The following is a 21,575-nucleotide window of genomic DNA, read 5'->3' as shown; positions in this document are numbered from 1 at the left end:
CAATGCTCTGTAGGAACCTCCTGGAACATGCGTGCCTAGCTGTGTTTTCTTTCTAGAAGATGTCAGGGTGGTTGAATTCCACCATGAGAACCAGGGCCTGTGATCGTGAATCTACCTCCAAGTGTCTGTAGGTCTCATTGACTTCCTCTTTCTGATTGGGTGGCCTGTAGTAAACACCCACAACAGTGTCACCGACGTTGGCCTGCCCCTTACTCTCTACTCATAAGGTCTCAAATCCTTCTGCATCCACCCCTAGGGACAGCTCAATACATTCCAGTTGCTCCCTCACAGAAAGAGCAACTCCACCACCTCTACTTGTTCATCTGCCTTTCTTAAAAAGTACATACCTGTCCATGATAGCATTCCAGTCATGTGAGCTATCCCACCATGTCTCTGTAACTGCAATGAGATCACGGCCCTGTGACCACACACAGATATCCAGTTATTCTTGTTTACTCCCCATGTTGTGTGTCAGGGAGTACAGGCATTTCAGAGAGGTAATCAAGCACGTAGGTTTCCCAGGACAGGTACAAGAGGACCCACCATAGCCACGCACACCCTTGAGGTGGCTGGCCTGGTTCTAACCTCTGGAGGTAGCTAAGGAACATATATTGCTGTTCTGGCTGTCCTGGCTTATTCCCCTGTTGAATGTCATGGCATGACCGTTGCCACTTTGGACCCCTCCCCCCGAGTCCTTCAGTTTAAAGCCCACCTGACCAAGCTGGCCAGCCTGCTGCCAAAGATTCCCTTGCCTCTTCTAGAAAGGCTACAGTGAAAGAATGCCCCATTGTTGCATCCATCTTGGATGAATGCAACAAGGATGATCCAGGGACTAACAGGCCAGCAACCCTCCTCTCATGACACCCATTGACATGGCATGGCTCATGTCAGCACAGATAAACTCTTTTCTTGGAAAATGGGTGGTGTCCTGAAAACTGTGTTGGAAATGGTTCCTGCCCTATTTTAACCTCCAAACCATACCCAGGCAGTGCTTAGGCTTTGTTTGTATAGATACAGCCAGCAGCAGCAGAGATATAATCAAGGAGGACCAAAGCTGAATGCAGAGTAGTGTTGATGTAGCTAGCCTGCGACACATTAACTTAGGACTGCAGAACAGTCTCTGGCTCTGGTTAACTAAAATTAGAGGTGTATTCATTACTTCACTTACCTGTTAAACACGAGCGTAGGCACTCTGGGGGCCAGCACATAGACAAGCAGGCTCTAAATTATTTGCTCCTGTGAAGTCAAGTTTCTCTCTAAGCAGCAGAACTTTTCTGAAACTGGTCAAAGACTGTTTAATAGAACACAAGGAGTAGAGGTGAGCAACTGGAAGGGTGGCTATGCATTGGTCTGTGGTGCAACCCTATATGTGTGATATATGTTCAAGAAGCCTGTTTAGACAGCAATCTATTCTAAAAAAAAATATTATTTCAGTGAAGTACTGCAGTTTTGAGTACTTTGTTAATCTTTAAGAACTCATATTTGATTTGTTTAAATATTTGTTTTATTTATTATTGCTTAATAAATGTTTGTCTTACAATAGAAATACAAACAGAAGTCCACAGAGACAATTTTAAGTTTCCAAAATTAATATAAATTCTGATACAAAGTGAAACTTCCTCAGCACTCAGGTGCGGTACTGTTGCTTAAACGTGAATAACAGCTTCCTTTCTTTAAAAAAAAATAAAAATAAAAAGCACATGCCTATGAATGAATGTCCAGCAAAATATTATTCACAGAGCACGTCTAAAATTTAGGTTCATAACTGGTCACTAGGAGAGTCATAGAATAATAATTTAGTATATAATGACAGAAGATGCTACAGCTTGTAGAAAGCAAAGAAGCTGTTTCTTTGGCATGGGGAATGGCAATATTTGAAGAAAACAAATAATCAACAAACCATTTATGTAGGGAATGCACATCTTCCACTAAAGGCTGAAAGAAAAAGTGTTGAAAGTCACAAGATACTACAGTATAATATTACAGCAATACAGTACAACACAAGCCAGGGTATTGCCAAGATTACATTGTAATGCTGCTTGCAATGGTATTAATAGCAAAAGGAGGCATTTGGCTGCACAGAGTGGAAAAATATGATCTGACTAACCATCTTTAGTAAAGTAAGGGAATACTTTTTGGATAATGAATTAAATACAAGTTTTCTAGGAAACAGATTGATGCACAGAGGGCAGTGTCAGCCCCCTTCTCTGAAGCATTGCTTGCCATCCAGTGTGCTCTGAACCTACAATATTAAGCTCTATTAATGGGTCTGGGAATAAGAAACCTGTTTCCATGCAAATGTCTTGAATTACTGAAGAGTCATTTAGGACAATTTCCAGGTTATTTATGCTAGCCTCTCACATTCTCTGTAGAAGGAGAACTGAGTAAGGCCCAAGTACAGACTTTAAGAATGTATGTGTTTCTAAAAGTCTGTGAGATTATCTTCCCTACATACACCGCACAGGCACAGTTTTTGGGAGTTTGATCTGTTTATCTGAATTGGAATTTCGATGTCCTGAGGTGTACATTTATGCAGCTTTTGCACTGATGCTATGTGATGATGTTGAAGATTAAACTTGTTTTCTTAATTATCCACAGAGAAGGTTACAATGTTATATTAAAAAAGGAATATACTCTTCTTAAATTATTTCCTTTAATTTTTTTTATTATTATTTGCAACTGATAGTGTAACTTGGAAAACATTCAGCTCAACTGTAATCATCCACCTTTGCTGTTATTTTGTGATAACAGTAGATGTATAGTTTATCTGGGGACAACTTGTTTAGTTACAGTAAGCTGGATTTATGGAGAAAAGAAATTCAGCTGTTTTTAAGGTGCAAATTATTACATTTATTGAACAGATTTCATAGTGTGTTAACCTATGAGTAACAGGAGAGCAGGTAGTTTAATTTTCCATGGGAAACTGAAATCTCACCTAATTTCTAACATAGGAAAGCTAAGACAAACCTTTCGTTATAATTAACAGTGACAAGCATGGATGTTCTTGTTCTTTATATGAATTAAGAGAAAGGTAGCTAGATTTTTTACCTTAATGAGTTCTACAGCCTATTTTTACTTTGTTGGAAGAAGAGCTGTTGGATGTGTTCTGTATTTCCCACTAGTAATTTCATTTAGTGATTCCTTCTTGTGCTATGAATTCAGAGAGAAGAGAAATATGTAGTTTGTTTTCCTCTTGCTGTTCACTTTTTGGCACACTTTTACTGATATCCTTTCTGATTTTTTTCCTGTGGTAAAACATGCCCATTTTTCAACTTCTTTTCAAAGACATTCTCATTGTCCTTATCATTCTCACCACCCTTTCACAAAGATCTTCAAAACCTGTAGTGTGGTCTTTGAATGATAGGTTGACTAGCACTTCCAACAGTATTACTGATGAGACAACACCACAGATACATTTAATGACACTATATTCTTGTATAATTCTCTAAACTATCCTTTATCCCTGCACATGCAAATTAATTAGAGACTTTCAGTGAACTTTTACAACAATGTAGCTAAGAATTTGGGATGTACTGGTAAGAGCTTTCAGTGAACTTTTACAACAATGTAGCTAAGAATTTGGGATGTACTGGTAAGAGCTCTTTATTCTGTGTAAATTCTCCATCTCATGGTCCAGCTTGCTCCTATTCTCTGGCAAGGAGAATGGAAAATGAAGAAGCAATTTATAAGTGCTAGAACAAAATGCATATATCTTTACACAGGCTATAAACCAACACTGTTTACATGTTTTCAGGTGTGAGAAGATATTATGAAGCCAGAATCATTTGTGGTTATTTTTAAATAATGAATGAATAAATGAATGATTAAGCCAATTTACTGAAAGGAGACAAAACAGCTAAAGGGTTGGACAGATTTTTCAGGTTCTGACACTCAGTTTGCACTTAGTGGACCTAGTCTGGGCTTCAGTCAGTGCATCAGTGCCAGGATTTATGCAACTGATACAAATTTAAGTGCTCAATTTACCATCCGTTGCTTCCTTCACTTATAGCACCTTGAATGTATGTTTTCACAGACATTCATGATAAGGAAGTTCTGTGAACTCAGTTTGTAAATGAGTAGCTAGAAGCTGGGGTTAAGTGGTGACAGTTTTCTTTAAGTGGTTGCAAGCAACTTACTATGATGTGTATAAACATATAGAATCCTCATGAAGTTCATGAAATATAATCCTGCTTGCAGTGAAAACACTAAGAACTCAGCTGTGCTTCACAAGAAATGGCTTTTACACCTAGTGTTTTGAAATCCAGAACAAAAAGCCACTGAAGAAACAGTGAGGAACATCTAAGGAGGCTTAAGCATTTAAAGAGGCAGAAAACTTGGAAGGAAAAAAGTGAATAATGCTTTTTCAAATAATACTTTCCCAGGCTCCACTCATGCTTTATCATGAGATCTTTAGATGTTCAGTTCAACATTTTGGCTAATTGTGATCCAGCTGAACTTAAACTGAGACAAGACTGCCTATAAGCTGTTCTATAACAGTAAACTAAAAATGTGCAGCCAATAAAATTACATTTTAGAAGAGGAAAGAATGAAAAGTATCACAGAGTTAAAGTCTTGTTTATAACCTGACAACCTGAAAAAAAAATGGATTATATATCTTCACAAATCACTGGAAGAATTGCACAGGCTCAGACATCCCCCCAAAGGTGTTACTGAAAGAATCTTACGGTTGCAGGTGTGCTACGGTCTCCAGGTTCATAGTCATTGCTCCATGCATATGAAGCACTGCCTCACACTTTCAACTTCATGGAAGAATAAGTGTTTGTCTTGTTCAGTGCTGGTGCCCCAAAGCGTAACAGTAATTAGTGAGACATTCTAATAATTTGTTTACACATGTGACTGACAGCTTGCAGCTTGCTTATAAACACAGGAACAAGCAAGGAAGGTTTCTGTGCTAATGTGTTTCTAGTCCATTGGTCCAAATTAGCAGTCATGTCTTCATTGACACATGTCTGAGCCTGTTCGGGGTCCTGCCAACCCCAGCGTTGTGCTGCATAATAGGTGGGGACATTTGCATATGTGTGTTTCTAGGTCTGATCCTTCCACAATTGCCTTTACTGGTAGCAGGGACAGACCTTAAATGACTTCTTCCTCCACCTCTCCACAGATACTAGGCTTATCCTGCAAAGGATAAAGATGTGCATACACATCTTTATTTTAAATCATAGATACAAAAAGATTTTATTAGTAGACAAATAAAATTATTTCATGCTCAAAAGCTGTCAAGTGGCAAAGGGAAGAAGAAGATCTAACCTTAATCCTGAGGACTGGTATTCTCAGGCATGACAACTGAAGCTAGGTTTGACTCATAAAAAGCAAGATGACTTAACTGAGATACAAAAGTATAGGTTTAATTCACTAAAAGACTAATCTAATTGGCTAATTTCTGCAGTACACAGGATTGATCTGTATCTAGGCTTTTTAACATTTCCTTTCCATTTTGGCATTTAAAAAAAAATATTTTATTATCTTTCTCTCTTTTTTCAAGTGGAGTTATTGGTTTACAGTGTTTAACAGAGTGAAGATCTGAGCCAGGCACTGTCTAATCGGACATTGGATAATGAATAGTATGGACAATATTCTTTAATGCAGAGCCAGGCAAGGTAAGGCTTTTGAAATATGCAACTGAGGTGAACACAGAATGCAATATTCAATACTCAGACAGCTGGAGAAGACCACTAAAGGTTCTAGACTTAGCGATTCTGTAGCAGAGAAAAATTATCTTATTTATTTTGTTTTGGACCAGCATCATCTTACAGCCTGGACAATCAAGGTCTTCACTGGTTTGCTAGCAATCTCCTTAGTAAATACACATTTTGCAGATGCAGTAGCAAACTGAAAAATAAAAATGAATCAGTGCAGTCGATGCTGGCACAATTATGCACTTTCACCTCATAGACTGAAAGGTTAGAAACCTGTCCAAGAGGGGTCAGATCAAAATGTATAAGAAATTCTTTGTTTTCTTCAGAAATTGTATGCCATTATATCTTCACCTTCTGATGCAGAAAGCATGGGTTTTCTATCACAAGAAGACTTAGAACAATTAAGGGAATTACTACAAAATTCTGCACGTTACAGTGTGAAGTAGTGTACAGCCATTTAAAAACTCATGTTGATTGAATGATGCAGAAAAACATGAATGCAGGAGTTCATTAAAAACAGAAGGAAAGTAAGATCTTCCCTGTTACCTAACTGAAACACTTTATTGAGCTAGAAAAAAAAAGAAAGTATGGAATAAAGTATCAAGGCAGCATTGGAGTCTTTAAATGCCACATGAAAATATGAGTGCATAAACAGAACGTGAAATCACACCTTAATAAACAAGACAGCAAAGAGTGGACAAAGACATGGATACAAACTATTTTGATGCTTTGTGAACTATTCTCATGACAAAACACTTCTGCCTCATTTTCCAATGACTTGACATAGAAATGGAAACCTCAAGAGTCATATTATAGAAGAGTAGGAACAGATGATATAAAATCTTTGAGTAAAGATGAACTGAGGAATGTTCTGAGTACCATACACAGGGCTAGAGGGAGTTCAAAGTGTCAATATGTGTCTGAGAAGTGGCATTAAGAAGAGCAGAGCCAGTTAATTAGGAACAGGGGAAACTTTAAGAAAAAATGGAACTGATACAAGGGAGGTAGTCTATCCAAGAAAAATTATATCTACTGATGAAAGTTAAAACAAAAATTGCTATGAGGAAGTTTTTAAACTAATGATCTGAAAGCCAACGTGCTGAAAAGTACACCATTTGAGATGATTCATGTGGTAGTGAAGTTACAGAACACTATACTCAAGTGAAGTATAGTATATTGGGCAAACCAAATAAAATTCAAATAAGTGACAGCAAAAAAGATTGAATGAATAAGGTCTCATTTAAACAGGTCACCAAAAATGCACACCAAAACAAGATCATATGTATGAATACTTCTATGCAAAGGCTTGAAACCTGAAACAGAAGACAGATAACCTGGAATGCTAGTTTTAAGTGAGGATGTCAGCTGGCAGGCTTTCAAAAAGAAGGAAGATACGGAGTAGGATGTAGAAGTTATGCCTACATTATAGTGGACACTAGAACAGGCTCTAGCTCTCTTTCAGAAAGAGAGTTTTCCCTGGAAGAATTCAGGGGCTTGCAAAAGCTGGGTATTGCTCTAGCAGCCAGCACATGACGATGAGAAAGGAAGGAAAAGTGTTACAAGCAGACACATAATCCAGGTCATGCCTAGCTCTTCTCATACCAAGTAGTTCCTAAGTACAAATGATACAGGAATGAGTATACTGGTATCTGCCATTTTGAGAAAACAGTCCCAAGAGTTTTCCGAGACCAAGTGATACTCACAACAAGTACTAAAGGAGTTCAAACACTAAACTGTTAGCCTAATAACTAAAATATGTAACCTCCAGTTGAAAACAATGCAGGAGAAATGAAAGGTGTGAAATACGTAGTCTTAATTTTATAGGGTCTACAGAGGGTTTTGAAACACTGGACTGGTAAGTGCATTTTGTATACTTTGCAATTTGATGTAATAGAGGTCGTAGACATATGAATACACATAACAGAAAAGAATCATCATGTTTTTTGAACAAGGAAGGTACATATCGCATATCTATTACATTTCCCTCAAATTTTATGAAGTATACTTGTGTTTTGAAAATGTTTTCTACTGTCAGGGTCTTTGAAATACTCATTGTGAGTATTTGTCATCTGGTAGGTCCTTTTGGGGTTAACAACAGGTTCAAGGGGACAAGAAAAAGAGTGGAAATAATTATTTATGAAAATGGAAAAAGTTGCTAGCAGAAATCTATCACTAGAACCAGAGAACTACACTGGACTTGTGTTAGTCACCATATTTATGGATGATTTAGGAAAGCCCATGAATATAGAAGGTAAGAAAGTTTTCTGATGATGCTGAGTAACAAAAATAAAATGATTGCTGAAATGGAGATCCTTTCAAGAAGGACTTGACTGAGGGGAAGAGCTTCACAAGTGATATGGGAAAAGTGGAAATGGAAATACTCTATTTTTCACAGTATATGAGCAACAAACCAAACAAAATTGTCCAGCAACAGTTTTAAAGGTAGCAAAGGAGTAACACTGTAACAAATGGTGGAAATTATTGCTTCTAGTTACAGTGGAAGCAAGTTCAGGTGGGTTCAGAAAACAATTAAGCAAAATTGTTGGGGAAAATATTTAAAGACCTATTTACTAAGCAGACATAACATTCTGCCTCAGGAAGCTGCTAACTTGCAGATTGCTTAAAGATGGAAAGTTGAAGTTGTAATGATGGAAAATATCATTGCAAACTTGCCTTACCCTTATTTTCTCCTTTACATATCTATTCCTGGGCGCTGTTAGAGATGTAACACTGATTAGAGGGATCTTTGACCTCATGAAATATGACTTGTTTTTCTGAGGAATTAGAGAACGAAGTAAGAACCAGTCTGATGAAAGCAATGGGACAATACAGTACTTTTGGTCTGATCTTACGTCAGTAGGTCAGTGAACGGGAATACAGAAAATACAGGCCATAGCCTGTAATGCACATTGGTGTCATTTAACTTTCATAATACTGAAAGTGATATGTCACTTAAAACCATCTTTGTCACAGTTTTGCTTCCCATTCTGAAGCTGTCTTGTCTACTTGTACGAAGATACGAATGTACATTCTGCAGAATAGAGATTGATCCTTGCTGCATGCTGTAAAGGGTAGATCCAAAGCTCTAATTGCCATGAAAACCTTTACTATAAATACAATTTTTTGGCTAAATTAATTTGAAAGGCTTTTATTTCCTTTAAAAGAACCAAAATCTTTATTTAAAAAAAAAACTTTGTGCCTCTTCCTTCTGATTCCTCAAAATACCTGATATGAAAGCATCCATCTTGCTTCAGATCGCACCAAAGATCCTATGCTGTTTCCAAATGGGTCAGGAGCAGATGCTAGGGAAATTAATTTGAATAGTTTATATTTGGAGTTACATCTTCTCTGGCTTCAGAGCTCTTGAGTGCAATATTGCATCCAAACTGCTTCATTTAAGAGCTTTGATGGACTTGTAATAAATTTGACTTGGCTTCCACAAGTTCCACTATTCACATAAACATGAAGTTAAGAAGAGCTTTTTCTTTTCTACTTATTTAAACTTGCTGAAATTGTCATTGGTTGTGCCTTGTCTTATAGAGAAAGAATAAACGGACACCCTTTTTTCAGCTTCTAGACCTCTTTGGGAAAGGTAGTTTGTAATTTGAAAATTTATTAGTTAATATATTAGTAAATAATTATGCACTGATTTTTATGGCTGTATAGATTTCCAAACCTGGCTTTTTCTATCAGTCTTCCTCTCTTGCTCTTAGCTTGTCTTCGCTTGCTCATTTACCATATTCCCTTCTTCACTATTTAGTTGAAGACAGTCCATCTGCTGCTCAGGAACTGCTTGGTGCTGCTGCTGGGGAAGCAGCACTTCCACCCTGAAATACCATTATAGGAGGAAAGATACCAGTAAGGCTTCACAGACAAAATCTGGAACATGATTGACCAGGATTACTCAAGTAACTAAGCAGTAAGGCTGGTGGTTTTCTGTTGAACTGTCATGTAGTGTATTCCATAAAAGAGAGGGAGGGGACAGAGGAAAGCTGTTAAATGAGAAGAGTGAAATGAAGATAGGGAGGAAGGACATATACAATCCATCTCTACTACCAATACGGCAGTCTATTTCTCCAGCAGCCGTGCTTATGTGGTTTGCTTCCCAAGAATGAAAGCACCTGTTCAGCAAAGGCTGAGCAGAAACCCTCTGGCTCAGCTGCCTCTTAACCCAGGTTTGCAAAAACTTTAAAATTCATTCTGCTTTGATAAAAGGCTCCTAATTTAATATGCTATTAGACTAGTATGGAACTAATCCTCTGAATCAAATAGATTTTAAAATGAAAGGGCTAGTCTCTAAGATATGAAAAAACGCTGCCTATCTGTGCAATAAATAAAAATGTAAGCCTGCAACAGAACTATTATTATTATGGAGGGGGGAAACGTGTTTGACAAAGCAATACACTTGAAAGCTGAAGTAGGGTTGGTTTGCTCTCTATGAATTTCAGGTCCTGTGAGCTACCAGATGCAATAAAGCATAAAATTGTGTTTGATTTATATTCACATGGTCTAATATCATATAATAAGTGGCACTGAAAGCCACAAGGCATATCTTCTAGGGCTGACAATTTCATTTCAGTATCTTTGTATTAGTGAAGGAAAGTTACGGATTAGAAGAGATATCAATGTATGCGAACCTTTTAGCTAAATGAAGTATCAGATAGTGCTCTCCTGAGATGAGAAAGTTAATAGATATAACCTTGGATTTATGCTTGTTTTAAGTTCTAGGTAGCTGGTGTATTCCTTGTTTGCAGGAGTTTATAAAACCACATGTTAAACAGGTTTTGAACTAAAAAAAGTCAACAAAATATGAATTGCATACTTCTGAGCATTTACTGTTCACTTGCATATGAAAGGAACAGATTTAAACTGTTGCACTAGTCTTGATGCAAATAGTATAATTAAAAGAGAAATCAGCACTAAAATTCATCAGGTGAATGTATTTTGCTAACGCACTTTCACAAATTAGAAAGCCAGAGGGGACTACCATAATCATCTAGTCTGACCTCTTGTATACTACAGGTCATGCAACTTTTCTGAATTAATTCCTGTTTCAGTTAGCACTAATCTTTTAAAAAGGCATTTGATCTTGATTTTAAAATGTACAGCTAAAATGGCTCAATTTGGAAAGCATTTCCTCAGTAGCAGAGTTTTGTACATGGTAAATATTTTCACTTTGTCATTTTCCACCTCATACTTTTATATACCTTAATCTGTTTTCACATGTATACTTATTTAAACCATCAAGGATCACATGAATCTTTCTGGCTACAGATCTGTGATGAGACTGTGTGTTTAGGTTATTACTCCTGATCTTTGAATCACCTGTCAGCTTCTTCAAGGTCATTGAATGATAAGTGTAACAGAACCAATGGTAGAAATCACAGGCGCAGTGATGATTCTTTGTCTGCCATTTCATCCTGAGATGTGTTAGTTAGCCCGTTTTTAAGCTTTATAATGTGTGCCATAATGACTTTTTACTATCCTGCCTTCCTAATCAGAATGTGCTGTATCAATCAAAGCAAATGTCTTACAGTACTCTAGGAATACCAAATGTATGCAGTTTATTGATCTGCATAATCAGTTATTTGTCTTTATCAATCAAACTTGTAATCTTGTTGAAAAAATAATGAGCCCTAAGTTGTATTTTTTAATAAAACCATGTTGTTTCTTGGTATTTACAAGGGCATGTAGTGATAGGACAAGTGGTAATAGCTTTAAACTGAAAGCAGGTAGATTTAGATTAGCTATAAGGAAGAAATTCTTCCCTGTGACGGTGGTGAGACAGTAAATAAGGTTTCCCAGAGAAGTTGGGGCTGCCCCATCCCCGCAAGGGTTCAAGGCCGGGTTGGATGGAGCTTTGAATCAACCTGGTCTGGTGGAAAGTGTCCCTGCCCATGGCAGAGGGGTTGGAACTAGATCTTTAAGGTTGCTTCCAACCCAAACCATTCTGATTCTATGATTTATATCTTTTTAATTAAATTCCTTACTATTAGTGAGGGAGGAAGGAAAAAGCACTATGTAAAAAAGACATTACCTGCTTCAGACTTTATGCTACTTGGAAGTTAATATTGGAATTATAGACCAGCATTTGAACATATGAAACAAACTGGAGCATGAGTGGTATTGTCTGTTATGGATCACCAAATGGTCATGCTCCAAATATTTTCACCACTAGCAAAGACCATGACAAACTCCTTAAATATGTCTCTCTTCGTGTGTACCAAGTAGCCCTGCATTCTCAGGGGAGTTTAAATCACTTCTCAAAACTCATACCTCAACTAATATAGCCTTAGATGTTTTCATTAGTTACATAGTGTCTAATCTTTATTTATGAAACTTGCAAAGTTTCTAATTTATTTAAGATAGGTGCTGATGTCCAAGTGTATCTCACTCTAATGTATTTAGCCTGTGGAATAGGAAAGGGATTTTTTCTTTAATTTGCAAGGAACTAAAGCAAAGAGAGCATGTCTAGAGGAATAAGTGCAGGCATGCCAGGTGTGGGTATGCTGTATTGGACTTTGAAGGCAGTAGAGAAGGGTGCACACCAATAACAAACAAATCAGGAACCTAAAGTACTGTTTAGAGTTAAGCACTACTACAGTTTTAATAAATATCTGCCTCTCTATAATACTTGTTGAAAGTAGAGTCCCACAGTAATAGTTACTCCATTCCTATGGAGGTGCAGACCTTGCACTGAAATGCTTAACTGAGTGAGGTGTGCCATTTCAGAATGGAAGTGGTGCTTATATCAGACTCGATAAATTATTCAGCTAGGAAATGAACAGATAACCTGAATAAGGGGTGGGTTTTTTTTCAGTCAGGGCAGGACAAGTCCAGACTCACCCCTTCTCTTTTGGGAGCTGTACACTGAACAAAGTATGACAATAATTCAAGAAGCAATGACCGGAAGCCAGGAATCCTATCACACTGTTTAACAAGCACTTCTGGGCTCTCTTGAGTTGCTTTCTGCCAGCTCAGCTCGATTCAGAATAGCTAAGGGGCAGCTGCTGTGCTGAGATCCCAAACTGGACGTTTGAACCCACCTCACTGCAGGCAGTTTGCACCCTAGACTCAAGCTGACGATGAGCTTTTCACGATCTTCAAATCCGGTGAAATCCCATGCTTGCCTGTTCAGCGGTCTTAGGGGTTATTCCCTCTGTTTTAGCCCCATACCCAGCCCAGCTTTCAAAGGGGCACGGAAAGGAGACAGCCTCGTTAGCCTCTGTTTTTTCATGGCTCCTTCCACCCGGTGCTTCGTTCCACAGCAGCCTTCCGCTGCCTTTAATCTACAAATACCTTTAATATATGTGGTATCTAACGTAGAAAGGTCTAAAGAGAAGTGTCTGTGCGAGAGAGGGTGGGAAACTGAAGGGAACCGGATTCGGAAGAGGGGTGGGCTAGCTGGGAGCAGGACTGGGGGAGAAGCACGGGGCTGGAGATCGGGGCGGGGGGAGGGAGGGGGTATGGATCCGAAGCGGACGTGACTTTTCCAGCGAGGGCAGGTGCAGCCCGGCATCCGAGGCACGCAACCCACCCTGGCCAGCTTTTTTCCCGGCCGGCCAGGGGAAAAAGGCTGCTCAGGGCGGGTTGGGGACGACGCGGAGCCCCAGCCTGTTCCCGCATTGGCTCCCGTAAGTTCCCGCGTCATTTTTCTCCCCACACCCCGCTTTTCGCGCTGGCAGCCACAAGCCTCGATGGACGGGCGGGAGAAAGCTCGGATGCTCTGAGAGGGTCTGGCTGTTGGGTGGTTTTTTTTCCCAGCCCCCGGACCAACCACCAGCGATGTCCGGGATTCAACCCGAGGATGGTTCCCCTCCGTGCAGGAACTGGACGACCGGGACGGAGCTAAACGAAACGCGGGAGGCTCTTTTAACCCCTTCCTCCGACTACGACGACGAAGAGTTCCTGCGGTACCTCTGGAAGGAGTATTTGCATCCCAAGGAGTACGAATGGGCGCTGATCGCCGGCTACATCGTCGTCTTCATCGTGGCGCTCATCGGGAACGTCCTGGGTGAGTCGCGCCCCCCAAACTTCCCGTTCCCCCTTGCCGAGGTGGGGTTTGCACGGATGGCGGCTGCAAACGGGGGGTGGGTTTCGCTTCTCCCGCTGGAACGGTGGGTGTCCCTAGCCGCGGGGGACAGTTAATACCGCGCGGGGCGCGGGAGGGGCCGTTGGGTACCGCTCCCCCTGCGCTGGCGAGGGGCTGCGGCGGCGGGCGCTCGCCGCTGGGTCGGGCCGGCGGAGCGGGGCCGGCGGAGCGCACCGGCGGCGGCCGGCGGCGGGGGGCCGGGCTCTGCCGGCGGCTCCCGTCCCTGTCCGCCAGGCCGGGGTGCTGAACGCGCCCCGCCGGCGCCTCCGCCTCCCAGCCCGCCCGGGGGGCTGCTGCCCGCTCTCGCAGCCCCAGCCCGCCCGGTGGAGCCCGGCGCCGCGCTGGGAGCAGCAACCGCGCGGCCCTTCCCGAGGGACGGAGATGGGGGCGCGGGCGGGGCGCGGGGTAACGGACGCGGGACGGCGCCCTCCCCGCGCGGGGCACCGGCGGCCGCTCCCCGCAGCAGCCGGCGGCGCGGGGCAGGCGCGCGGTGCGCAGCTCGCGCCTCGGCGGCGTAACGGCCGCGCTGGCGAGGCGCGCGGGGCCGGGGCCGGGGCCGGGGCCGGGGCTGGGGCGGCGCCCTGCCGGCTCCCATTGAGGGAGAGAGGGGAGGCGGCGCCCGGGAGCCCGCCCCCGCCCCGCTCCCATTCATCCGTGAAAGAGGCGGCGGGCGGGGGTGGGGCTGCCTGGCGGGAGCGGCGGCGGGCGACCCTCGCGCGGCGAAGGGCCGAGGGCAGGGGCGGCGGTGTGCTGGAGCGGTTACTGCAGCAGGCGGGGGCGGTGTGCGGGAGCGACGAGCGGGGTCTGGCCGCCGGGAGCCCGCCCCGCCCCGGCCCGCCCTGCCTCTCTCCCTCCCGAGGGGAGCCGCTCCCCTTCGCCCCCCGCCGAGCGCGGCCCCGCGTCCCGGGGATCGCCTCCCCGCGGTGGGAGGAGGCGCCGGGGAGCGGAGCGCGGCGGCCCGGCCCGGCCCGGCCGCTGGCTGCGGGGTGGCCGCATACGCGTGTCCACGGGGACCGCGCCCGCGGCGGCCCCTGCTCCCTCCCTCGGCCGTGCCCTTCGCGTTCGCCGGCGGCCAGGTGAGCGGAGCAGGCGCTGGTCCTCGTCAGTTGTGCGTTTATGAATGAGCACGAAGGCGGTGTGACCGCCGGCAGCCGCTTGCGCCGCGAGAACCCCCTCGGCTGGAGCCACGGCCATTTGCATTCATTCCCATCAGTGGCGTTTTCATGAACGGCGCAGCGCGGCAGCGCGCCCGGCCCCGCCATACGGGTCTTTCATTCATGTTTTTCAGAAGCGCTTATGCGCGTCAGTGCTGTCATGTGCAAGCTCTCCAGCCTCCCCGAGGCAAGATGCAAATAAGACTGCAGCCAAAGGCAAAATTTTGCAAGGTTTTTTTTATTTTTTTTTTTCTTTCAACGGACTGGTGATACTATTTTTTTTATTTTTTTTTTTTTTTCTGGAATGGTGCGCTAACTGCCTGTAAACATCCAGTATGCATGTTGGCGAAACCAGTGAATTTTCAGCCAAAGAGATTATGTTAGAGCTATTCAGAAGCCTGAGCATGTTTGCTCGGTTGAGCAGCCAGGTTGACAGGCAGTGTAAAGATAATGGGAGCTCGGGCAAAGAGGCTGTACTTTAGGAAGAAAACTGTCCTTCGTTCTGATTTTGAGCGAAGACTGTTTTAGGAAAGCTACCTGTATTTGCCTCCACCCGTTCAATAAAAAAGCTGTCCTCTCGCTTTTAAAGATTCAAGGTCAAATCTTCAGCTATAGGAACTGTCACCCTGTTTACACTTTCCCCCCCCCCCCTCCCCCCAGAAGCCAGGACGAGAAAAGCTTTCCCCTCTGTGCACTTGCAAATAGAGCTTGTATCAGTGCTGATGTGGAGCTGTTCCTCCCTGGCATTTGTGTACGTTATCTTTTTGCTTGGGATGGAAGCTGGCATTTTGCTGTCCACCCACCTTTCCTTTTATTGGGCTGCTTCTGCTCAAGCAGTTTGCTTTTTAAACTGTCTTTGTGCATTACAAGGACCTCACCCAGATCTGATGCTTCTGTGTAAGGGCAAATTGTTCGTGGGATCTGCCAGGTACAGGTGCTCGTTAGCTGAACACTGTCTCATCTTTATGCAGGAAAGCTCATACTGCACTGATGCAGGCTCACATGATTTTGAGGAGAGAAATGGATGTGGTCTAATGCTCTTTCCAAAGACATTTTTGTGAAACCTTGACTGCAAGTGAAAATCTGATACAGAACAGTGCACAGGTTGAAGTCTCTGAGAAGCTGATTTCTCCTGCTTGAAAAATGTATATTCAAGGTTAATCTGGGATTTAGTCATGCACCTTCTCGAAGCAGAGCAGAAGTGATTCTAAAGAGAGTTTAGTGGGTAATAGTGCTTTATGGTACCATCCTTAATGATGGAGTGTGTTCCTCTGCTTACGTTTGACGAGTGCTGCTGGCCTCATGTGGCATGTGAAGTCAATGCTTTTGTTCTATTTTTTCCATGTCCTATTCAAATAGTAATTAAGTAATCAGGAAAGACCCTTCCCTTCCCTATATGGTACTGAAAATTATATTTCTACCTCTTCTTTTGATTTGTGCATTCACATGGGATTAAGAGACTCATTGTGTCCCAGCAATAACATCTGTACAAGTGGAAGGCACAGCACATCCCTCAGATATTAGTAATAGACTGAAGCATTCTGACAGTTAATTAACAACCAAGGGTAGAATCAGAAGCTTGAATTTGATTGACATCTACTGGGCTCTTGAGTGAGCTGCACAGCAGGAATTCTACTTATAGTAGCACATAACAAGGTCTGCATTGCTATTTAGCTTTCAGTTTAATTAGCAGAGTTGACACACACTGTCCGAGCTGCTGCACAAACCAGTCAAAATGAAAACCATTAGCAAGCCTCTGCATTTGAATGGAAGTTTCATTATTGCATTTGAGTGCTCCATGTCAATGACTCTCATGTGTGCCCACATTAGCTGGTCACTAGAGATGCCAGTGCAAGTCACTGAGAAGAAACAGGGTTTAAGACATTTTTAGGACATATTTACATGAACAATCAGAGAATCTGAAATCTGGGTGATAACATCAGTATGCTTTGTCAGGTTTTGTTCTGCATTCAAGTTGCTATTTATCACTAGAAGCAGAATAGGTGCTGAGTGTAAGGACTCTCTGTTTTGCACCACAAGATTTCTTTACCCCTGCAGAGCAACGAAACTCTTGCAACTTTGCACACCTAGTGCAAAACAGGGCTTCTTAATGGAGAATGTATGTTGACTGTGTTTGACTTTATCTGAAAACTTTGCATTGAGAACATTGATTGAAAATAGAAAACTAGATAAAGAAGGAAAGATATTTTTAGGATGTACAGAGGTATCTGGTTACTGACTTCATCATTCCACAGTAATCAGTTGCAGCAATAAGACCACAAGGGATTAATAAGTAATGTACAACTACATACATTTAACTCTATTTATACAGGTAAAGAATGGGAATAGTCCTCATTTAAGTTATTCATTTGCATGGGTCAGAACTTTCCTAATGAAATGGTTTCCTTCAGGAAACGTGTTCATCAAAATCAAAATGTACAGCAGAGATCATTTGGTTGGATCAAAGACTGAAGGCAGAACAAGCAGGCTTCTGCTGTCCCACCGCTGGGCTCCTGGGCCTCTTGGCATCCCTCCCCAGAGCTGGCAGGAGCTGAGATACTTAGAACACACAACCTGCCAGCACCCAGCTTGAAAGTCCTCAGCACTGCTGGCTTCCAAGGCTAAGAAACCATGCAGGACATCAGTGAGATATTTTAGAAACTTTCTTTACTCATGCAACTTGGTGACACTTGCTTTTCTTTCCAACTCAGAATGAAACCAAATTTAATTGATACAGAGTTACTCCTTTCAGGATAGCTCTTCTGTTTATTCTCTATTTTATAGTAACTGCTTGTCATGCTGAGATCTGTACAAAACCTAACTGTGGTCCTTTCCTCAAAGAGTTCAAAGCCTGACTCATAGAGCTCAACAGCATCATTTGATTTTTACTTGTTGTAGTTTCATTTTTTTAGGGCTGGAAAATAAAAGGTTTGTGTATAGTTCTAACTCCAGAGTTCTGGTGAATGCCTATCAATAGGCAACTGTCTCAAATGCTGCTTTATTATCATTTTTAAGGTGTCTGGTGAATACTGAGGTCTAGCCGTAGATGCATGTGTTGGTAGAATCGGATGAGGAGTCATGTATTCTCTTAAATCATGCCATCATCATCATGAATCCTATCTGATTGCCATAGATGAGGCATGTTTCATTGAATCACATTTATATCCAGATTACTTGGGGAATCTGGCACTGAAAGGGCTTTAATGTTGTAATATCAGCATGAGAACCACCATTATCTGTTGGATGAATAATAACAAGAGTGGCTTTATCATTTTTAAAAAGATACCACATAGGAAATTAAACAATATTTATGAATTTCATCTACCTAAGATATAGAATGTATGAGCTCGATTTATATAAGAAATCAAGTATCAACTGAAGTACATTAGTGCTTCCATAATATGGAGATTACTGGCAAGAGTCACGCACATCCTTGTGAGAGACATAGAAAGCAGAAAAGCATTAAAACTGAAGCTGATTTGAAATTATACCCTCTTCTTTCTACATTCTTATCTCCAGATGTGTAACTAGTTCCACTTTATATGCTTTCTGACCAGAGAGTCCAGAGAGGGGACAGCTCTACTTTCCTTTACCATTCCTTATGTCAAAAAGCAATTCTGCCCAGTGTAAATCGTGTGGTCCTGTTGAACCCAAATCTGAAAAAGGGCAATGCCCAAGACAGAAGGTGAGCTGCAAAAGAAGTTTGATGTCATGAATGCTAATACAAATTCTGTTGACTTCCATTTGAGTTCTTCTAAAAGAAAGGACAGTTGCATCTGCCTGGAGGCTGCCCTTATAGTTGAACAAAAAAGAGCATCCTTGGCTAGTATTTTTTTCAGTCAGAGTAAAATAATCAGCAGTTTGGCTACTTGTATTCTAACATCATTCCAAAGGATAATAGTTCTGCTGTGAGCTCATTTGATGGTAAAGGAGGAGGACTGGAATCTGAACAAGTGGAAAAGTGCTTGGTCTGAGGGGTCAAAACCCATTATTGAAAGAGAAAAAATATATTCCTTTCCATATGGAGTCTCATACTCTTGTTTAATTTGTAACTAGTTGTGATTGTGTTATTTTTCCTACTTCTGATACTACATGTGCATTTTGGAAACTAAGAATTTAGGACTCCTCTGCCATCCAGTTTTCTTCCTTTCTTCTGTTGATAGCACTGCTGATAAAATATCTCTCATCTGATCTATCATAAACTTTGACTTAAAGGCTGACTATTAGGCAGCTCCTGCAGAAGTACTGTCATCAGTTAGTCAGAATTCCCTTGCAATGCAGAATGTTATGGGGTGGGGGTGGGGGGCAAGGGAAAGCACACCAGTATGTATTTGATATATTATCTAGGAGCAAATAGCAAACTTTACTGTTGCTGGTTTTGGTTTTGTTTCATTTTACTTTCAAGATGTACTCCTAAACGTGAAACTTTTAAAGAAGTTATCCCATTTAATTTTATACATTATCAAAGCTGTTAGACTGATAGTTCTGAAGACCAGCTCTGCTATTTAGACCCAAAACAGGTGCATCCTTGATGGTGGCAGGATATACTGCCTAGTATTAATTTTGCATCATGAGTAGTATTTGGAAAGAATCATCTATCTATGGAAGAAGGAAAGTAACTCAGCAGAGCTATTCAGCAGCTGCACAACTCCAAGACCACTAAAAACAATAAAGCCCTGTCCACCAATAGCTGAGCAGAGACTAACACTTCTTTCCCTTAGGTCAGCGAAGTACTCTTCAGACAGTCTTTGGGGTATTACCAAATAAAATGAAAGCTGTTGTCACTTCTTGCTTTAATTCACTATCTTTCCAAAAATTGGAAGGTTTTAGAATGCTTCTTTGTTTCTAAAGTGTTGTTTATTATCTGTGTTGCATGTTAAGTGAAACCTTTTTTTTTTTTTTTTTCTTTTTGACATTAGCAGCTGATTTGCTTACTATACGTCTCACAAGTGGAATTTGTCAGAGAAGAGCTAGAATGGACTGTTCCCCAGGGGAAGGAGAGCCAGGAGCTGAGGGCAGCAGCAAGATTGACAAGGCATTGTACTCACCAACACAGTCCCACAGTCCCTGAGAGCATGGTAGGTCTGGTGATGTTTACCAGGGTTCAGTCACCTCCCAGCAATTGCCAGACAAGTCCATAGCGGTGAAGCAGGTCTGAGATTAAGTCAGAAAATCAAGTCAGTGAGTGAGGATTACAATCAGTATCAGCAAGGCATATGCATACTTGCAGCTTGGCCTTTGCTTGAGCTAAGTGTGAGAGCCTGAGCTTAAATGCAGCTCCCAGGCAGAGGTGACCCCAAAAAGAGGTGTCTCTCATCTTTCTCCAAAAGCTCTATTCCCAGCAGCCTGATTCCAGCTTACATGCTGCCCCATACCAGAGCTGGCCTCCAGTGCCAGCAGCTAGACCCTGGGCAGGGGACAGAAGCTGCAGAGCCTGGGGGCACACTCAGCCCTAACAGAACTGTGCTCTGTCTCCTGATTCTCAGCACAGTAAGACTGCAAGGATTTTAGCCAAATTTGGGGAATTTTATATCGGCAATGTAGATTCATTATATGGATTCAGAAGTTGTATGCTATGCAAGATATTTGCTATAGCATCTCACTAGCATAGTAAATTGTATTTTCTTTATATAGCCTAAAGAAAAGGCATTCTTACATCTACATTAGAAACAGACATGGACATGGAAAGATTTTTCCTAATGTACCTTCATTTTACACTGACTGACAGATGCTTTTTGAAGCATATTGTTTCAAAGTTGCACAGCTTTTCAGCTGTGAAACACACTTTGATTTTAATGAGTCACACAGGTTTAAATGGAGTCCTAGTGAAGTGTGAAATCTTTACTGTAGTGTCATGTGCAGTGTGACATCTGTATTTATGGTCCTTCCATCTCTAACATGACGTGTGTGTAAGGATTTTGTAGGGTTTTTTATAGAAAAAATAAGGATATTGAACATGATTATGAAATACCTGGTCATTCAGTATGGCCAGCTCTGCAGAGATAACCGGGGTTGCCAGTTAATACCTGTAATGATTTGTGTGTGTGTCTGTGGTGGGACAATTTAAAACAAATCTGTCTGTGTTAGTCAGTACAGTTACCTCAAGAAAACTGTGTGATGCTACCTTTTACTTCCTCCAGAGCTGACCACACCAGGCATTTTGGGCAGTCTGTTTTTAAAGCATAGCTGATCATCTGGTAGTAACTCCTATTGCCGTTAGATTCTTAATTGCCTAAGATTACATCATGTGACAGAGTTAGTAAATTAATCTTATGCCAATTGGATGGTTGTGCTATTATTCCCGTTGTGATTTGTAGAAATAAGCTTCCAGCAAGCAGAATTTAGTTCTTGTATTCTTCTGTAGTGCCATAATAATAAGGCAGTACATAAAATGTAGAAGTGGGCTGGAGAACATGAATAACCCCCAACCCCCATCTCATATGTCCTTTTAAAAGCCTGAGTACAATACAGCACTTGGTAGCTAGAAAACATAACAGAAAATACATTGCTGAAAGCAAACTAGTTGCTATCTGGGTTTTTTTTTATGTAGACTCTCATTGTCATTTATGAGAGACAGTTCTCCATTAGGACATTTCAATGAATCTGGATATTCAACAAAATACTTTAAGATTTCATATGCTCAATATCATTCAGCTGTATTTCTTACAG

General features: G+C 41.8%; 1 protein-coding gene across 1 annotated transcript in view; it reads left to right on the top strand.

Moving 5' to 3' along the window:
• The first annotated feature begins 13,186 nt into the window (after window positions 1-13,186).
• The window catches only part of HCRTR2 (hypocretin receptor 2), a 34,834-nt gene continuing 26,445 nt past the window's right edge, over window positions 13,187-21,575 (top strand). The window contains exon 1 of the mRNA XM_056344207.1: window positions 13,187-13,674. Coding sequence (XP_056200182.1) covers window positions 13,446-13,674 — 229 coding nt within the window. The 5' untranslated portion in view covers window positions 13,187-13,445. The remainder of the gene's footprint in view (window positions 13,675-21,575) is intronic.

The sequence above is a fragment of the Falco biarmicus genome, chromosome 6 (genome assembly GCF_023638135.1).
Source record: "Falco biarmicus isolate bFalBia1 chromosome 6, bFalBia1.pri, whole genome shotgun sequence".
NCBI classification, from domain to species: Eukaryota; Metazoa; Chordata; class Aves; order Falconiformes; family Falconidae; genus Falco; species Falco biarmicus.
The sequence above is the reverse complement of the archived record's forward strand: the minus strand, read 5'-3'. Positions and strand labels throughout refer to the sequence as shown.